At 39.6% G+C, this 20221-nt stretch overlaps 1 protein-coding gene and 1 long non-coding RNA gene across 8 annotated transcripts in view; one reads left to right on the plus strand and one right to left on the minus strand.

The window, feature by feature from the left end:
* Positions 1–3499: 3499 nt before the first annotated feature.
* ADAM23 (ADAM metallopeptidase domain 23) overlaps positions 3500–20221 on the minus strand; it is a 79919-nt gene continuing 63197 nt past the window's right edge. Inside the window, exons 25-27 of one of the 6 annotated variants that reach the window (XM_087731734.1) lie at positions 12031–12121; positions 8788–8842; positions 3500–4570 (exon numbers count right to left, since the gene is read on the minus strand). In XM_087731734.1, coding sequence (XP_087587860.1) covers positions 4457–4570; positions 8788–8842; positions 12031–12121 — 260 coding nt within the window. In that variant the 3' untranslated portion in view covers positions 3500–4456. Of the gene's footprint in view, positions 4571–8787; positions 8843–12026; positions 12122–17239; positions 17350–20221 lie in introns of those variants that run through there. The other 5 variants (XM_087731736.1, XM_087731739.1, XM_087731735.1 and 2 more) reach the window with 5 other exon arrangements.
* Positions 4589–12001, plus strand: LOC148052321 (uncharacterized). 2 transcript variants are annotated; one of them, XR_015698782.1, is made up of 3 exons: positions 4589–6645; positions 7838–7901; positions 8978–12001. It is a non-coding gene; the product is annotated as an uncharacterized LOC148052321 (long non-coding RNA). The 2 variants fall into 2 exon arrangements; XR_015698781.1 differs by lacking the exon at positions 8978–12001 and having other exon boundaries at positions 4589–5823; positions 6546–6645; positions 7838–8781.

The following is a 20221-nucleotide window of genomic DNA, read 5'->3' on the forward strand; positions in this document are numbered from 1 at the left end:
CTACACGCTTCCATTAAATAACTTAACAAACCTACAAAAATGTGAAGGTGTGCTGCTGTGCTCGCTAAGTTCTGAACAATAAATCTCTGAATGGAATTGTAGCGTGCGCAGCTTTAAGATAATGTCTTTGTGACCTTTTGCTTTCAATAGCGTTGGTTTGAGCATCGCTACTACTAAAATTCCTAGTTAGTTACTTAATTTTTTTCTTCAAGCTTTCTGAGGGCACTTAACCAGTCTTTATTGTATTGCGGAGGGATGATTCACGTTAAATTAATTCTTCAGCTCTTGTAGGCAGGAAGCTGTAGTAAGTGCATTTGGAACAAAAGAGGAGTTTGGGGTTTGTACAACACGACTTGCTGTTGTGTTGTGTTGGTTTTGTTCTTACTATTAAGTGCCCCAGCAAGATCACTCTTCAGTATTTCATGCTGTAATTGTGAAAGTTTTCAAAAACAATTTTAAGAATTTTTCTTGTAAAATCAAAAGCAGATAGGCATCTATCTATATATTGCTTTTGCATTCATACACTGCAAAAGGCTTAACTCCTGTTTTAGGAATGACTGTCTACTATAATTATAGCCAAAACGTTGCACGTTCATATTGAGTTTATGGCTAAAGCCTCCTATATTCAAATGACAGGAAATAGAAGTGGACGATAGTGGATGCGTTAATGAGGGTGTTCCCTCAGTCTATAGTTCTAAACAAGAAGCATGCTTTCATACATAACCCTGGGAGAGATTAAGACAAAAGTGTGTTTCGTTTCCCTGTCTGGAGCTGGAGAGAGCAAAAAAACTCTCCGTAGTTATTTGGTAACTGTGTCATGCATGCATTTAGTTTTCCCAAGCTGGCTTTACTAGAGTTAGTCTGGCAAAAAACCAAAACGGGAAACTGAGCTTCATTCAGTAATCCATTAAAATGATGACCGTATTATTTGGTTATTGTGAGGCCTTCAAACTATTTTTTAAATAATTACATCATTTCAGGCTTTTTGCAATTATATAATTCAGACTTTTGAACTGCAAAAGGCTTCCCTCAACCAACCAGTGCACACAGGGCTCATTCACTCAACTGAGTGAAGCCAGCGGACGGGACGGCAGCAGGCCCAGCAGGCCGCCTCCCGGCTGTCTGCTCAGCCCGCGTGCAACGTCCTCTCGCTGACAGAGCCTCCCTGCAAGAGATCTTCAATAAAAGAAAACTCCAGTCAATTTCCACTGCTATCAAGGTGGTGATATCTTGAACACAGACATTAAATAAAATGGAGAATAAATAAGGAAAAAATGATTGAAAACTAAAAACTACTCCATTCCATGTTCATGACGTTTTTAATACTCATCTTGCTAAGATGCAGAACAAGGACTATTGAATTTCCATTCATTAGCAGCCAACAAGATATGAATGAGTATTAACTTCAAACAAAAACTGATTTATAACATCAAGTTGTGCACTTAAAAAAATAATTACAAAACATTTTTAAAAGGAAGAGTAACAGTGGAAGCAATAACGAATATAAACCATGACTGATTAGGCTTCAAACATAACTTCAAGTATTCTATGGCATTTCCTCAGACATTTGTCTTAAATTTGTTTGTGCAATACCCATCTTTGCATAGTAAAGAAAAATTGGTTGAACTCCAGCCTTAAGTAATCTGTTTCTTTTAACATGCCCCTACACAGCTGTTAATTTGCCTAGGAGACTTCTCTTGGAGGAGGATCAGACCAAATCAGTGAGATCACGCGGCAAACTGAACGAGCCATACAGTTACCACAGGTTCTTGTCCAGACGAATGGATAAATAATGGAGCAAATGTATAGTGGATGAAAGGGAGGCAGTGCTGACCAGGTCTTCTTTTGATGATGCTTTGTAATGAACAAATTAACACTACGCGGATACGTACGTACTTGCCAAAGCACAGCAAAGGCGAGATGTAGGAAATCAACGCCTACCCAAGCCAGTTTTGTAATTGCCTGCCACCACAGAAAGCACTTCAGCCTGTACCTGCTCTCAGCCGTGTTGTCACCTGTGTTGCGTACACGCAGGGCAGAAAGCAAACGTGTTCTTACACATGCACACAGCGGCTGATGAGTGGAGCATAAATTCAGTCAAGAAATCATAATTCCTGTGAAACTGCTGGTGTAAATAAAAAAGTTAGTCCAGCACTGAACATACGTACATAGAAGTTGGGGACCACTGTGGTCTGATTTAAACATCACATCACACACTAACAATGTTGTTTGTGAAACGCTTCTCAAAGGTTTATTACACAGGTAGTTTACGTACGTCCAGTTGACTTTACCGATTTTAATTTTTGGTAACCCCCGGGGTTTCTGTTGTGGGTTACACTTGCTTTGGAAGCAGAACCCTAACAAAGTACTTTTAGAGGACGATAGTACAGTTGCAAGTATTTCTGGTTTGTCACAGAAGTATTGTCACTAACTTCATTCTGCTTGAAGCCAGGCAGGAATTTTTCAGACTAAGATTTATAATATATACATCAATGTTGGCTACCTGTGTGCAGCACCTTTAACTCATAACGTAGTAAGTGTTAATGTGATTATGTTAAAGCTGTTTAAAAATACTTAATAATAACTGTCAACCAAAAGAATATATTGCAGTTCTCTTGTGAGACTGTTGGATTGAACATTATAATAAGAAATAGAATTGAAACGAGATTTGTTAAGTCACAGGAAATCTGCAGCATTTTCTTAATGTTTTGGCTCTTAAAGCGAACTCAGGAACTGGATTTCCACTGAACAAAGATGGAGTAAGCAGTGCAACTGGACTGCTGTTGTTACTAATATCCAACCTTTAAATTAAATCCAAAATTAGAAAAGTTTTAAATTCTGATTATCAGATGCAGCAATGGAATTTTCAGGTCGCTTCGCTTACATAAACTGAATTTCCTAAGTTTTAAGTCAAGATGAAAAGGAAGAGCCAGACTGTACAGCCCCCTACTTTAAGGGAGGCCCGAACTAGACCTCTGCAGGCCGTTCTCAAGCCAGACGCACCCAGGCCAGCCTGGTTCCCAGGGGAACGGTACTGCTGCCCAGCGCTCCTCTGCAAAAATCCGTCGTTGTAGACAAGGTGTATCTAAAAGTCATTGCAACACAAAACCCCCTGAAATTACAGGGGATTTTGCACACTTTGTGATGGTAACTAGCTATCAGTAGCCAAGGGTCAAAGTATTAATTTTGCATTATACGTTGAAGAGTGAGACCAATCAAAGAGATACAGGGAGCGAGTCAGAAATGTCAGTCACCTTTGCCAGCCGGTTTGGGTGGGTGGGCAGAAGGCAAGAGAAGGATCGCTCGTTCCAAGCTTTTAACCTTTTGTGAGTATTTTAAGGCTTATTTAAGTTTTTATTTCACAGGATCTAGACAGGAAATAAGTAGCTATAGTTTAAAAAAAAAAAAAAAAAAAAGCTTGGCACTTCTGTGATTAGTTTGAGTTATGGAAAATCTGTATAACAGCCAAAAAAAAAGTAATCCAGACTTATAGTCAATACATAGATATGCATTTATACATTTTAATTGTTTTTGGTTTCAAGCATACAAACTTCAGATCACATCTGTTCGGCGTCGGAACTCCCTGCATCTGCATGCTATTATCTGCCTTTTTTGAGCAAGCCCAGAACATCCGCTGTACAACATGCTACAGGAAAAAAGGGGAGCAAAAAAAACCCAAAACCAAACCCAACATCAAAAATAGATTTACATAAAGAATAGAACCATTTTATATGGAAATCCTTTTCTCTCATATATATATATATTTATATATAATCTGTGAAAATGATACATCAAAATCTTATTTCCATATTTACACTTTTTCCTTCTTGGAAGAATTACATCCGTCACTCGATAGCTTCCACACCCAACAGACTCCTGGCCCAGGAGACCAAAAGAAGGTGGACAGCGAGCTCACAGAGCAGGGAACTCTGAAGCCGAGCGGCAGAACACCCTGCATGGCTGGAACAGCTATCGGAGCCTGGCATCAGCTTCCCCGTGGTTTGTATCAATTGGGCTGCAGATTCTGCTTGGGGTGATCTTGCTAGCTTGGTTGGTTGTACGTGAGCCATGCAGGTTACCCTTTCAAAATTAGCTCCTCATGCCACTGGAGTTGGATAAGAAAAAGGAAGTCATGCGAACTCAAGTGAAGTTAGAGTGCCAGCAGGCTGGGAAAAAAATCTTCTGCTGTTTCGTTGTTTTGGAACAGTTCTCTTATTGCACTTGGTCTGTGTGTCTCCTCCTTTGTTTGAGGAAAGAAAAAAACCACCTGATTTTGAAACAGTTTGCTTGTAACACTTGTCAGTTAATTTTAACAAGAGAAAGGTGAACGGAGGAAGTATTTCGAACTTATCTCCAAAAAGGACAGTCTTCTACCACCTCAAATCCTAACATCCCAACATTGTCTTTATAGTTACTATTTCTCATGTTCTTCCTGACTGGTTTAGTTCCTGTGCAGCTACAGCAAAGACATCGTACCCCAAATCCAGTAGTGCAAGAAGAAGCTTTTTGAACTGCATTTCTTCAGATAGGGCCTTGTTGACTTGGATCGAACCTTCGTTTTTTGACATTTCTTCCAGGTTGCATCAAAAGGAGATGAAAAGAGAAAAATGCAAGACATTAGTTAGATATAACAGGAACAAAGCCCTTGCCAAGGTCATAGTGAAGTAAAAGGCTCACACTGAGACAGTTTAACAAGTAACTTTTCCAAGGGGTAACAATTTAAGGAATTTGGTTGCACGCTTCCTGTAGCATAGTATCAAGTGTTGCTTTCCTTATGCAGCTTAAAGATCATGCTGGCATACAGAATTCAATTATTTCTGTAGTACTTCAAGTGGTGCTCTAAATTTGTAGCAGCTTTCAGCCCACAGTAACCCTGTGTCCACTAGGCCAAGAAAGCATGCGTATACCTAAAGGCAATGAGTCAGAAGTGCCAGTACTGGAAATACGGAAGCACGCGGAGACTTGAGTTCTCGGAGCAAGTGCCCATCTCTGGCTGTACCAGCACACCAGAACTCGGTTTACGTATTCCAGTGTGACAAAAAAGTGAGTGCCTCTGTGAGCTCTTACCACACTAGTGACCACACGACTGCTGTGAATCTTAGTAAGGTGCAAGATATAGCAAAGACATTGCAATCGAAGGAGAGTGGACAGTTTTGTAAATTGTGTGATTAGAATTTAACGTTAAGAGCGGATAGCAAGCTGGTCAGTGGTATCCAGTCTCCTGCGATACTGATGTCCTATGTCAAACAGCAAGACATTAGGAAGCGACAACAGAAGTTGGGTGCAACCTCCCCAGTATCTGGCTTTATGTGGGGCATCAAGCAAGGGGCTCATGCATTTAGTTTTAACATTGGGCATATGCACCACTACCGCCACCAAACTGACATGCAAAAATACAGAACAGGAATTCATAAATTCCCTAAAGCTACATACCAGCCCCGGGATTTTCTGTTTTCTGCAGCCCTGCTAACTACTACCACTGATACAATATTTATAAATATACTATACACGAGGTTTGCCTGGTGGTTTAAGAGACTAATGGATATATGCAAAGGCAACTTCTTTTTGAACAGACTTCCAAAGACTGGTAATTCTTGGGCATCCTTGGTTTTGGTTTGTTTGTTTGGTTGGTTGGTTTTGGTTTTGGTTTTTTTTCCCTTGGGTACCAGTGCCTACGTTTTTGCAAGGTGAATGCTTGAGAACTGCTGGTTTCTGAATGATCGCTATATTCATCTTTCAATCATTTCCCCTCTAGGAGTACTGTGCTTCTGAATTAGGCTGGCATGACTTCAATCTCTCACTCCATCCTCCGCTGTACTACAGGTAAATTTGAGATGAGCAAATCATTTTTTCAGGCCAACTTGCAGAACTGCATGATAGGAAGTATGACTATAATATAACTGGGTTAAACGTGAGGTAAAATCTGCTTTGCGTCTGCTTGTCCTGCCAGTTTCAATGGGGAAAGGACTTGTCTGCTTCTCTTCCTCCTCTGCCCCCCCGCTTTAAATACGGTCTAGCATACTTGAATCCAAACACCTAATTAGTCAGTCCCCCTAAACCAAGTCATCAATGCATGTAAAAAATCCAGATGATGTAATTTGTCCCCCTACTCTAGGGAAAGTACCATACTCCAGTTTGCTTGAAGAGGACAAGTCATTAAAACACACACTGAATTACACTCTGCTACCTGAGCTTATTTTAATTAAAGAAATGGACTTTGTAAGTCTTAGAACAAGGTACAGAGGACAGATGCTACGCTAGCTTCCTAGCGCGGCTCTTGTAACAAAACTCTTTTGACTTTTATCCTATCAAATCTTTTCTAACCTGATCTCCACCAGTGGAGTATTCCAGTAAGGACCATTCGGTTGTACGACAGCTCAGCCAGCACCTGTGCCGCGGGGCAACAGGCAAAGTCGGCTGTGCCCTCGCCATGCATTCTGTGATCTGTCCAAACCACATATTTCCTCATTTCCTAGTTTTATCCAGCAGAAATACACACTGCAAGGAATAAGGTACTAACCAAACCACCGCCTTTCTTCGCTTAGGATATTCTGCTAACAGTGTTGCAGGAGAAGGAAACGTGAAGAACTAAAAGAACATTTAACATAAGAGCCTCTGAGTAGTCTCTGCAACACGGAACATCAGGTACAGTGTCAATAAGGGAACATAGTGCACACGTGCAAAGCGTTGACAAGAGCCTGCCGCCTCGCTCTGCTGCCATCGTAGCACGTCACAGAGGTGGGCAGGCAGGCAGGCAGGCGTTACCCTGCAGGAATCGGAATTCTATTCTGATTCCCCAACCTGCTTTAACAACTTCATCCCAAATTACCGACCATTTTGATACTAAAATGAAGACAGTAGTCTTACTTAAATCAGCAAATAGAACAAATCTCTCTCTTCCCCAAGAAAATTACAATAAAAAGAAAGGAAACGAGAGGAGTGTCACGTCCTGGGTATCTGCACCTCTTTATAGCTATGTATTATAGCAGTCCAAGGTTCCTCTCGGTATGCTTCAGTAAAATGACAGGGTGAGGGGCAGAGGAGTCCTCTAAGGAAGGACACATAGGAGAATGACGCTGTTTCCTAGGTCTGTGTTGTTTTGTGTGGAAGATCTTAGAGCACCAGCTTCTTTTTGCATTTAATGTTTTAATGCCTCTTTAAATAACGAGGGTCAGCCTTTCAGTCTGTAATCCAACCAGAAAGAGTGTCTCTAACAAAAACAAAATTATAGGTGATTCTGAATCAAAAAAGCGCACCACGCTAGAGCACATCACTGCCTCTGTAACACGGTCATTTTTACAAATGAAAAATACTTCAGAAAAGAAAACCTGGTTTCAGAAAAGGCTGGATGAATACAACAAATACCTTGCTGCAATCCTCTGCATTTTTTTTTTTTCAACTAATTAGGAATGCGGTTACACAGTGTATTTCTTGCAAATCTGTGCCTTTGTCTGTGAGCACATAAATACAAAGCTTTACTTAAGTATTTAAAGTTTTATCCAAAACTGGTATTTTAACCACTTCAAATAGCTGATGTTTTCATAAGCATTCCTAAAGCATGGTTCAAATGCTGAAGAACAGATTAAATAAATGATCTTTTGCTACAAAACTGATTCAAATTAACAAAATGAAGGACTAAAATTAGCAGCTTAAAATAAGACACTGACCTGCCACTTATTCTAGTAGAAAATCTCTCACGTTTGATTCTAATGCTGATGTCTGTGGGGCGATGACTGTATTTAGGGCCACAATCCATGCTCTACAGAAATGCTGGTAGGGGACTGAAACCTCCTTCCTCACAACGTCGCTGTCAGCATTCCACTGCCTTATCTTGCAGAAACTTTTGGGGTCTAAATGCATCTGCACAGACCAGTTAAAAACTTGGCATCTGTAAGGACCGGGTAAGTCTTTGCTCCACCCATTAATCTTCCATTAAAGGGACAGAAAGCCCTGCAGCTCTTCAGCTAAGAAACAATTGCTGGAAATAGAACTGTGCCTACAATCAACTCTTCTCCGTCAGCCACTTCTGCATTCTGATACAACGAGAAGCAGCTTTTCATATGCATTTCCACATCACTTTTGCTAGCACTGCCTCTTAGCACTGCTGCTTTATAACCAAAAAATTGCTTTAATGCTGCTAAAGTCAGCAACAAAAGCATTTAATTGGCCTATGTTACTGCAGTAGCTTTGCAAAAGTAAGTGAATACATGCTAGGAAAAAAAGCAAGCATAGGCCCCTGAGACTGCGATTGCAGCCGATGCGCAGCAGAACTACTCTAATAGTAAAGATGCCCGTCCTACCACGGTCCTGTATTCAGCACTGTATATCGAAATCTTGTGCAGACCTGCTACATCAAAATGAACTTCACATTTCATGAATGCCGTACCTCTCAACGTTACCCAGCGGAGTTCAGGTAGAAATATGTAGGGCTCCTTTACTGCAGTCTAAACACCAACTGCTTTAAAAGTACTACGCAAGGCTCAACTGAAGTAAAATCTGCTTCTTAACACGGTTTCCACCCACAGCCTCTACCTCTAAGCCACCTGAAATGTGTAATGAGGCTCTATACCCCCTAAAATTGTCAGTCAACTTTTTTCTTTCCTAGTCTATCCACACATTAACTTGATTAGAAAAATTAACCTTGGATTCATTCTTGAAACTGGAAGTTTTGGGTTGGTTTTTTTTTTTCCTTTGTTTCTCCAAACTTGCATCAAGCCTTCTTTTACACTCCCCCTCCAACCCCCACCCCCTCATTTCATGAACAAAGTTTGCTTAGTTGCAGCTTACGTTTGATATGGACTTGACACCACAGTACCGTATGTTCATATGAACATCTGATAACCTGTGAAACAGAAATCACATCTCCCAGTTTGTAAAGCATTAGCTACCTTCTCTCATATTTGCAGAGACTAAACATATCACTTGCTTAAAAAGGAAAAGTTAAAATCCTCTTTATTATCCTCATCTGTCCCTCCAGATACATCTGAAGCAAAGTATCAGAGGGTCTACGCGTGCTAGCCCTCTTCTGTATACAAAAGCTGAAAAGCCTTTTCAGTTCCCCTCTGACCCCCAGAAGAAACATGCACTTCAAGCTGTGAGCTAGGCCAGGCCAGTGTATTTGAGGTTCTGCTACAGAATAAACACTCGTATCTTGCTCTTTTGGGAGTAAGAGCTCCAAGAGACTTCTCCAATACAGATCCTCTATGGGGATAGCAAGCTTCTACGTTTGGGCAAACAAACGACACCAGGATGCAAAGCTGAACGCTTGGGAGATGTGGAACACAAAGAAGAAATAAACAATCAGTTCAATGCTGGATTGTTTCAGACAGGGAGGGATTCTTCTAAAGATCTGTGGTCATGCAAGCTCCCGAGCGTGGGCATCCCCAGCGGGCAGCCAGACCGCTCGCGCAGCTGCTAGCGGGTGCTGCAGCGCTGGCGTAAAGGAGCCACGGTGGTTATGGCACAAGACAGCTTAAAACGATTCCGAGGAAGGAACTGCCTGAAGTTTTTGTATTTTAATGACTCGTACTGTGTTTTCAACAAGTTACCTTCTGCAATACAAATGTAATATTTAGGGATGAGTGCTCTGTGTCTGGAAAGTACATGAGTTGCTACGTACCAGACGTGTGTCTCTGATAGCAGAAAACTGGTCCAAAAGTATAACCTGACATTTATTTTTTCCAACAAAATCTAGCTTGGTTAATTCCCATAGGAACTTACAATATCAGTGTTTCTAATATTATCGCTTTAAATGTGCATGCATTGTTGTTCTCAATAAATAAATAATTTTAACAGAAATGTTAACGCAAGCCTTGCAGAAAATTTGGCTGTATTTATTTAAAAAAGCTAATTGCAGTGAAGTGCAGGGGAAAAAACCCTCAGTTCTGCAACTAACTGAAACCTTCGTGTATTGTTTATATGCTTTGTTTAGGTTAAAAGACAGCGCTCTCCTATAATTCTGCATCTAGTAGGATATGGTAGAAAAAACGTAAATGTACTTCTATTACTTAATGCTACAGAATATCTCCAAGATTACAGAGAGTCTGTAAAAAAGCATTATTCCCAGAGCAGGCCTTTACACAGAAGAAATCTTTCAATCTATCAAATGAAAAGAATCCCAGTTCCTTCTTGTGTTAACACCAGATGCAAAGCCACGTCTGTCACTTCATATTCTAACATACGCGCCTCATTTGAATTTCTGCCTTTGAACGTAGATTCGATGAAACAACATAACAAATCAAAAATGCATAAATACTGAATTGTTTTACTGTTTATAAATATGGAAAATACAAGTCTCAGCCATATGAGAGACAATGCAAAAGACAGACAGAGGACTGAATTAAAACTACGTTGTTTAGAGCTGCCCTGTAGTAACTTAGAAATACTGGAGGCTGACTTAGGGGTATTTATTGTACAAATAAGTGGAGTGGATTTAATTTATTTAACTGAGAAGAAGCTGTAATAAAAAAAAAATACAGCAGCTCAAGGCAAGTCCATCAGCAGGAATTAGAACGGCTTATGAAGATCATACACCTGTGCTTAAAGACGGACGTTTTGACACATTTTGTACGTAATCTTTTCTTACCAAAGCCCCTGAGGAGCCCTGACTCCCACAGCTGATGCAGGCAGCTCTGCAGCTCCTGCCAGTGTCAGGGGGAAGCGCAGGGAGCGTTACTTCCCTCAGAACAAGCATTTAGAGAAAAATGAATGCGGCAGGTGCTGGCTCTTTCTGAAAACACCGACAGTGGCAGGCAGTGCAAGAGGAGGTAATCATTGCCTTGTCCAGAAGAAAGGGCAAAGTCTGTTTTCTCTTTTCAGCCCGGCTGAAAGAGACTTAGAAATATTTTGCTTCTATATGCATGTGTAATTAAGGCCACTGGACACTATGAAAATACAACAGTCTAAACCAGAAGTAAACAAACATGTTTAGGTGCCCTTTGAAAGTGAATTAACAGATAAACATGGCCTGATCACTACATTCTACTTTGATAGTCTTCTTTATCAATTAGGGAAAATTTTTTTTTCTTCTCAACTCAGACATGGAACATGAATATAGGCCATATAAAATATTCTTCGAATTGTTATAAAAACCTGATTGAGGAATTACGGCTTATTGTTGTATCATGGCTTAATCTTGATTCATGTCGTTGAAAAGAAATCACAACTTGAATACCGTGAAAAATTACTTTGTTCTTTTGCTTAAGACTTCCATGATTTGTAAGGTTATAAACACTGATTCTAAATTTAGATCCTTTTTATGACTTAGACTTGACACTACAAAAAAAGGCAAGAATTAATTACCTTTGTACAAGACTCCCTCTTTGCTTTAACGGTCACAGGCAGAATAACTAGTATTTTACTCTTCGTACTTATAAACCACAGTGAACTAGAATTGGGTGAGAAACGTTTTCATCTTTCAGGAGACAGTTCGAGATTTCAAAATGTTCTCTCTAAACCTGAATTTTTTTTAAAAAATTGTGAATTGATAATAAAAAAAAAAAAAATCAGTAACCACAAACAAAAGTTAGCTCTGGTACTTTGGACTCAACTGTGTCAACGCATTTGTTACTGAAAACTACTCGGCTACTGGCCACCACTTACCATGTACACATGAAGTCTTTAATTATAAAAACGCTTATCAGTTTGAAAGGACTACTGCATCCAAAATAAACACTCCTCAAGACACGTATCTTTTGAGGTTTTCAACCGCTGTAGTCAGCTTCTGAGAACAACGCCACTACTCGGAGGTGAAAAAAAGACCTTGTTCCCTAAGCGTTAGGGTGAACTCATGACAGTTAAATTCTTTCTTTTATTGTTCTTCAACTTTGCACCCTGATGACATCTGCTAGTTTCAAATCCACTTCCTCCTCTTGTTCAGTGCAGACGTAATTCTTTCTTTTTAAAGCAGTTTGTTATAGTTTGGGGGGGAGTTACCTTAGAAGTCTTGTAGCAGGAACTCAAAATTTAGTGATGTAAGCAAGAAATAGAAATGCCATAGCCACTGAAGAGAAGACATGCGGCATTGCTTACTTAAAGCCCCATCCTGTCCCCCCAAGGACAATAGCTGCTACCAGGATGGCACCAGCGATGGAGCCTATTATAAGATTGGTGGCACTAGGACCTGTGATAAAGGATTATGGTAAGACAGACATACGAACCAACCACTTTATTCACATTAAGTGAAGCAACTGAAGGGTAGTCAAACAATTCAAGGAATACAGACAGCACACACGGTGATGTCTCTAGACAGTTTCAGCAAGCCCAACTTACTTTGCTTTAACAGTAAGAATGAACAAAGCTGTTGCTCTCTGCATTGTGCTATGTTGACTTCTACCACAGACAAAAATCCAGTGTTAGACAGTAAATTCCATTGTGACTTACTCCATTACCTAGTGAATGAACTGGCAGCTGAGGACACTAAGATATTTGTGAATAATTCCTTAACTTAAAGGAAAAAGTATGAACATTGTATGACTATGGAAAACGAGAAGAAAAAAAAACCAACATGGAAAAGCCTAACTTTTTTCATGGAGGTCCTGAAAGGTGGCAGATATTTTAATTTGAGCTGCGAGCATCTAGCACCACTTGCTAATCAGAGTCAGACTCCCTACAGTTACGTCAATGCTAAATTTACAAACAATTGTTTGACAAAAGCAAAGGATTATATAATAAGGAACAAAAGTTGAAATAAAAGCTGTGTTCCCATTAAGCTTTCCAAACATCAAAGCATCTCTTCCACGTTCTCAAGAAGCTACTTAACAACAAAGTGGGGAAGGGTGGAGCAGGAAAAAAGAGCAACAGAAAGAAGCAGCACAAAATATATTTGTGCAATTTTCTGAAGAGGGCAAGAGAACACCTAAATAAGATACCCATAATTGACCCGTAAGTGTTCTGTGTACACCGGGTGGAGGAAAACTGACAACAGGCTTGAGTAACATTTTAATTGCTCTGTACAAAAACTTCCTATTGAGCAGTCTTTGATGTAAAGCTAATTGCATCTGAGCTCAAGGCAAAATGAAACCAACCCAACAGTTCTTTTGCAGCATATTGCACTTTTTGTTTAAACGTTTACATATCCAGCAATAGCCTTCAAAACCAGTTCTTATCTCCTATCCCAGTCTCCCCAACAAACCAAGCAATGGAAATTTTCCTATTTTAAATGTTCTGAAACTGAGTTTGGAAAACTGTCGGACAGCTAACATAAGGAAGAAAAAGGAGCAGCCAGAGATCAGCAAAGGAAAGAGCAAGGGCAGCTGCAACAACTGAAAGTTTTAAGCTGTTAGGTGGGTATCACAAAACCTTCTGCCCAGTCCCAGACACGACAGTAAGTACGGGCCCTCAGTTTTAAAATTCACTGCAGTGACCTAACTTCATTGCATCCATTACGCGTTTCCCAGATCAGTGCTTCTGGATCAGATTAGCTAAAAGTAAAGCAAGGTTTAAAGATTGCTTCCTGCAATTCCTACACAAAGAGTATTCAGGAATGTGAATAAAAGACTTGGACTGAAAAGAAATATAGTGAGCTTTACAGATACGAGCAGTGCACAAATTTGACAACCATAATTAATAGGTAATTTTTCACCATTTGGAAGAACGTATCTTACTTGGACTTACCTTTAAAGTCACACCTGGCTCAGATCAACAGGAGTGAGCATGGTGGAGCGTAAACAAATGCCATTCCACAGGCATTCTATCCCCAGCTGAGGCCTGCTTTCAACAGCAGCCTAATGAGCTGCTGTATCCGACTCAGATCTATGGCTCACTCTGGATTTTATCAAATGACTGCACACAACAAAAGACTGAAAACACAGCAGCTAATTTATCTGTAATAAATTTTAGAAGCCTTGAAAAATTCTGAAGCCGATTTCTTTCTAGCCATAGAATGCTATCTTCCCACAAAAGAGGTACAAAGATTAACTGAGTAACACAGTCGTAACTTAGATAAGGAAGTACCAAATGGCCACTTTTTTACATCCCTCTTCTTACTATGTTCCCTGGTTGTTAAATGTTCAGGGGCGGGGGGCAGAATCTATTTCATAGTGCACATCCATTCAACAAACAACAGTTTGTTCTTTCAATACAGAAAATCAGTATTGGTCTTATTTACTATAAATATGGAAGAGTTCAATCAAAATTTAAACAGACAAGGATAATATACAAAACAATCAGGTTCAGTTAATAGACAAGTTACTAAAGCATGTTAAATAATAAATGGGTCCTGACAAAAACACTTTTCGGATCTGACCCAATTTTATAAAGCGTCAGTGACTAAAGAAGTGATGTTCATTTTTAACACAAAAGAAACCCTGAAAATCCAATGCCTGTGAGAATTAGCCTTATCTGCTAGAGAGAGCTAAGAGCAGAGTAAATAGATGGCTGTGGATAAAGGCATGGCCGTTGCTCTGGAAAAACTTTAAAACTGTCTCACAGCATGCTGGGAGTGGCAGTTCCTATGAAGCCAGAAAACCAGCTATTTTTCCTAGTAAAGAACCCGAAAAGGCTACATTCAAAGTAAAATTTCACTGATAATCAACAAGTCTATCATCTCATTTCTGACTTGAAGTATAAAAACAAAGCAGGTGGAATACTTATGATTACTAAACAGCAACCACTTGTTTACCAGAAGAGAGTCCTCCAGTTAATAAATTCTAGTTTCAAAATAGAGAGATTTAAGAGGATTATTGGTAAGCCGTTTTAAGACCATAACAGACTGTGCACATAAAAGTACTTACAATAGAACTACCTGTACCTGTTATACCTTTACCTTAAGGATGTATGCCTTATGTTTTATTAAGCATTATCATGGAAATTGTGTTATTAATAAACGAGAATTTTGCTACCGGTATGAAGCCTACTTTGCATCAGGTCGTTGTAGTTAGTGACATTTATGAAGAAAAGTATAAATCAATATGTTTCAGCGAAAGAAGCCTCTCTAGTCACTGGACTCAGATACCTGACACGCAAACCAAAAGTAAGGGGCAGGTTTTCACAACCACCATACTGTGGGGTCATTTTCCATCCGGACTACCACAAGACGCAACACTTGGGGTGTACTTGTTCTTTCCGCCATACTGCTGCTATAACCCGCAGGCAGAGATTTATCAGGAGGAAGCTCCTGCAACCAACTGCACGGAAACCACCTGGCACACCACCCCTTCCTGCAAGGCGCGAGCTGCTTTGGCGTGGCTATTGCAGCATCTCTAGACATCTTTTAGGACGCTGATATAAATTCAACTGAAGGTGTTAAAACACCTGTAATTTCAGTGGACTTCAGACTGTTCCCTAAATCTTCATCACCATCAGATAGACTCCACAAGAATTAATATCCACTGCTTTGAAACCGTTGCTAGTTGTAGAAGAGGCAAGTTTACCGCAGATTGTCCTGCAGGTAACACCACACTGTGGCAGTTTGATGTTTTCTTTTCTTGCCTGTCGCTTTGCTAGCCAAATCCTCTGGTTTAAGTTATCAAAGTTAAGTATTCATTTTAGGATGAAATCTGGAAAAAAACTACTCTGCCATTTTGTCCCCCATGATTACTAAAATAAATTCGTAAAGCATTAAGAAACTAAAGTTATTTCAGCACTTTGAAGAAAAGTTTGCAATTTGCAAGTGAAGCGCCAAGGAAGGAGAAAGAAGGGCAGGACCTGGCATCAGGCTGTGATGAACACAACCTCCCCTGCAGCCACTGACCGTAACAGCCACCAGGGCCTGAAGGGCGTTAGGGACAGAGAGGGTATGTGTGTTCCCCACGTGCTTTCTTTAAACCAAGCAACAAGAAGTAACAGCGGCTTGCCTTGAATGTACATTTGTATCTGCAGGAACCAGAGGACAGAGAAAAGACTGCTGGGATCCAGGAAAGAAGAACGGATAGAAACAAAAAGAAGAATGAGTCAGGTAGCGAGTGACAGAGGAGAGGAAAGATGAAGAAAAGCTGAATTAGAGCAGAAGGATACAGGAGCAAGAACAAATGGTCAGGGTTGTTGGTCAGAGCTGAGTGGATTGAGACAGCAGGTAAGGGAAGATAAAAACGGAAGGGTACAAGGCAGAATGTAAGCAAAAGGCAAATGGTCCTCAACCTGAAGGTTAATTAATATTCTGCTCCAGAATCTGGGCCCCAAACCTCTACAATCTTCACAGTCTTCAGTTTTCAGCAAACAGCTGTAAAAGCCACCAGCAGAACAGACATGTGATCCTTCTCAAGCAGATGACCTATTACCTTCTTCCTTCTATTTGTTTTTCTATTAGTTGTCCTCTCTGAGTGCAAAGGTCTCTTCTGACAATCTAAGATGAGTTTCACGTAACAGTCCAGTTCAGCAAAAGCTAAAAAGGTTGTATCCAGGGCTGCAAACTCAGACATGCAAAACGCTGCCTACCAGAAGACTGCCTGTGCAGCCGTGATTAGACCTGTCCATCACTGCTTTGTCACACAGCCTGATTAGAAATCACAAACTGTCTTGTTATGATTCCCCCTTCGGAGAGATGGCGCTGTTGGAAATCTGGGAAGAGCAGAAGCACAGCAATTTATTCTGTAGTTGCACAGTGAATGCAGAATGAAGAGGGTTCTTACATGGGCATTTTTATATGTGTATACATACACATACACAGACACACGTCTACAATTCATAGCCACTGTTAAAATTGAGGTAGTGGCCTAACACTTAAGATTACAGTTTCCTGAAACTATGAAAAGACAATAAAAATTGCACATACATATTCTTTATATATGAATTCTATACTTCAGCATTCTGCTGCCTTGAGGTAACAGAGTCCTAGCAACGGAACATTCAGAAGCTTTACTGTAAAATTAGCTGTCTATACTATTATCATCAGCTTTCATCTTCCTAGCTAGATCGTGTGACCTATTATTAGACTGGAAGCCCCATAGACTGTAATAAACAATTTCTGCATTTTACGAAATAGTCCACGTTACTCAGCTATGTTGCAAAATAATCACAAACTTCCATTTTTTCCCCATTATTTTTATAATTTGGTGTAATGGAAACATTTAGACATTTAATTTTACCGTGACAATGTAAAAATTCACAAACTTATTGTTTTATGCCCCACATTATCCCAGACAGGAGAAGGTTCAACACTGCATGAGCAAACCACATGACACAGACACAGTCAAATCACATGACAAATACGGTCACCACATGACAAAGCTAATGGGGGAATACACAGAGGGCTCGGGTGCGTACGGTTACCTCACACACTAGGCACCAAACATAAAACTCAGACTAAGAAAAATGCTTACTCTATTCCCCACCCTGTGCCTCCAAAAATCACCCCCAAGGCCAGAATGGTCCCTGCCACTGCACCTATTAGCCTGTTAGTGGCCATGCTCACTGTGTGGAGGGAAAAGGGAAGATTTTTTAAGGAAATGATCACATGTATGTCTGAAATGAAAACATGAAATAATTCCTCAAAGGAATATTTTATGCTATAATCCATCGTCGGATAAACAATTCAAACCTCCTAACAAACCATTATTTACCAAATACTGTAGCTTTAAAAATTCTGAAATGAGCTAGATTTTGTTTTCTTTGAATGCGTGCAAATATTTCAATGAGAAGTTTTCCTGTAAATGTTTTCCTATTCCTTTTAGCTTGTGATTCTATTATTTAGTTAAAAAGGGAACATCCTCAACCTACTGCTTATGTAGCCAAATGTAAATAAATCACCAATAAGAAAACTTTCTTTTGATCACCAGAAACTTACTGTATCCATAATATAACTAAGCAAGTGAAACTGTTTGTTTAGAAACAGTTCCATCGCAGGAAAAGAAAAAAAAAAACAACTTTTAACTTCATTCCTTTACTAGTTAGTAATATTTTCCTTTGTTATTGCATTTATCAACAGGACTCTCTATTTATCTATATGACCTAAAGACAGATAACACCTTTTAAAGGGAAAAACCTACCCTAGAAATGTGCTTCAGGTAACACCCTGGAAGTGTCAATATGTTCATATAGTAGTCTCTCTTAAGACATTGAGGCCTTATTTTTCATTTTAAAGGGAAGTCTTTGGAGAAAAAACATCTATACATTTCCTGTGTTAAAGAGTAAAAGCTTGACAGATTCATTGAGTCATAACAGACCACAAAGAAGCAGCTGAATTCCCTGTCTAATGGGAATTTTTCCAAGGGACAAAAACCTTATAGTCTTCTCGCTGAATAAAGTCTGTTTTGAAATGGTTTCATAATTTTTTCCTGTTTCGCAAATATACACAAACACGCACACGAGACACAAGTTTTATATTAAAAAACCCAAACGCACACTATTCCACTAGTCAAACAAAGGCCTCATTCTGCAAATGAAATTGCAAAGGAAAAATCCTGTGTGCATATGGAGTCCTACTGATTTCAAAACTACTAGCCAACACTACTTAAAAGTTTCTGCAGTAGCCAGAAATTAACAGCAAGAACTCTTGGTCTTCCCCAAACTGCTAGCATGCTGTGTAGGTCTGCTAGTACAGGATACAGTAGGTTGCTGAGTTTAGAGTAATTCAAGACTCGTGTATTAATACCAACATAAAGACCACTAATTTTTTAAATCCCGAAATACAGTATGGAGCCAAAAGCAACTGATGGATGATGGAAAGATCTGAAAAATGCAGCAGGAGTAGCAGTCAGTTGACAATTATCGTAACAATATATAAATAAATAGCAATACTTCCTGGCTATACATGCTCTAATTGTAGTAAGAAAAATTCTTGGATTTATGGTATGAAAAATCTTAAATCTATTACGTGAATTTTCACATCATAGCGTTCTGTTTCTGACATGTAACAAAACTCAAATTTAGGGCAAAGGAAAAACACGTATTTTGATTTCTGTCTCAGACTTGTAAATTGGCATACGACATAGGAAGTACCGCTAGTAAGGGGAAAAAACTTAATGGAAACTCCTTTAGTACATTGGATCTTTACAATACAGCAAACCACCTGTATTCTTCTGACATCTTCTCACAAAGGAATTCCTCTATTAGCACACCAAAAGAGATTACGGTAGCTGTCAGTTTTCAGGCTCCTAAATTCATTTCTAGGTGCTTCAATATCAATAAATTACTATAACAACATAAGTAAAAATAATCCATCTTTTGAAATCATTGAGCCACCTTGTACAAAAAAATACTCTGCCTTTTTGCAGAGGACTCCATTGAAAAATGCAGGCTAAACTTTATGTCTGTACCTACTGGCAGAAATCCATGCAGATACTACTCATTTAAGACTTTTTCCCAGATATTTCAGCATTGATGTATTAATTTTCACAAAGGTATTTCCATTCTGAATTCGATGAGTTAATTTTAATTACAAAAATCTAACCAAGCTAAGCGTACCTTCTGTGTTGCCTTTCCTATAGACTTTTAGACAGAGGAGGGAATTATTTCTTACCTACAGGATTTGGAAGTAAGCAGTATAAAATCCATGCACTCTCAGTGTCACAACTGTAAACGCTGCTCCCCTCACCCACACACAAAGAGAAGGAACCAGCTCTATAGTGCTGTTCTCCCTATATTTTTTTAAGACTCCGTAAGCAGCGTTCCACAGTTAGGAAGGCTTTTACGGGAAATGGAACGACAAGCAGCTTTATAAGACAGGGTACAAACCAGGCAGCTCTACACTGAACAGCGGTGGGGTCAGGAGTCCAGGAAGCACCTGCACAGATTCCCTAATACAAATCTGGACTGTTCTAGAGAGCCTCCTTCACAGTGGTAACTTGTTTTAAGACGACCTCTTCAACAGTTCTTGGTAAAGGTCTACCAGAACCATTCTGCTAAGGGGCAAAAGAATAAGGCACACAAGACAGAAGTAGAGCCATTCTGGAGGGACGTACCAAAATCCTGTCCTGCCTTGAAACCTTGGATATTTTAAGGAGTTTAGAGTCTGAGCTCTAAGGACTACATTTTTAAACAAGTCTGTCTTCTTTCCATCAGCCTTGTATAAGGGACAGAAGAACCTGGAACTACTACACAGCAGAAAAATTTTGTTTGGGTTTCCCAGTTTATTGGGAACTTTATCTGTAAATGCATAACACTGGATAAATATAGTCTGATGTTGGACAATGTCCTGACAACAGGAAAGAAATTAAAAAATTGGACAGCACAATCCAAAGACATTCTTTGGCAGAGAAGTCAGAGAGAATCTCAAGTGCTTTTCTTCCTCTTTGAAAAACTTTTTTGATGCATTATTTCCTCACTAGCTCTTCTCAATAGCTCC

This window comes from Nipponia nippon, unplaced genomic scaffold (genome assembly GCF_047370975.1).
Source record: "Nipponia nippon isolate SJK-2023a ecotype South Korea unplaced genomic scaffold, ASM4737097v1 scaffold_5, whole genome shotgun sequence".
Lineage (NCBI taxonomy): Eukaryota > Metazoa > Chordata > Aves > Pelecaniformes > Threskiornithidae > Nipponia > Nipponia nippon.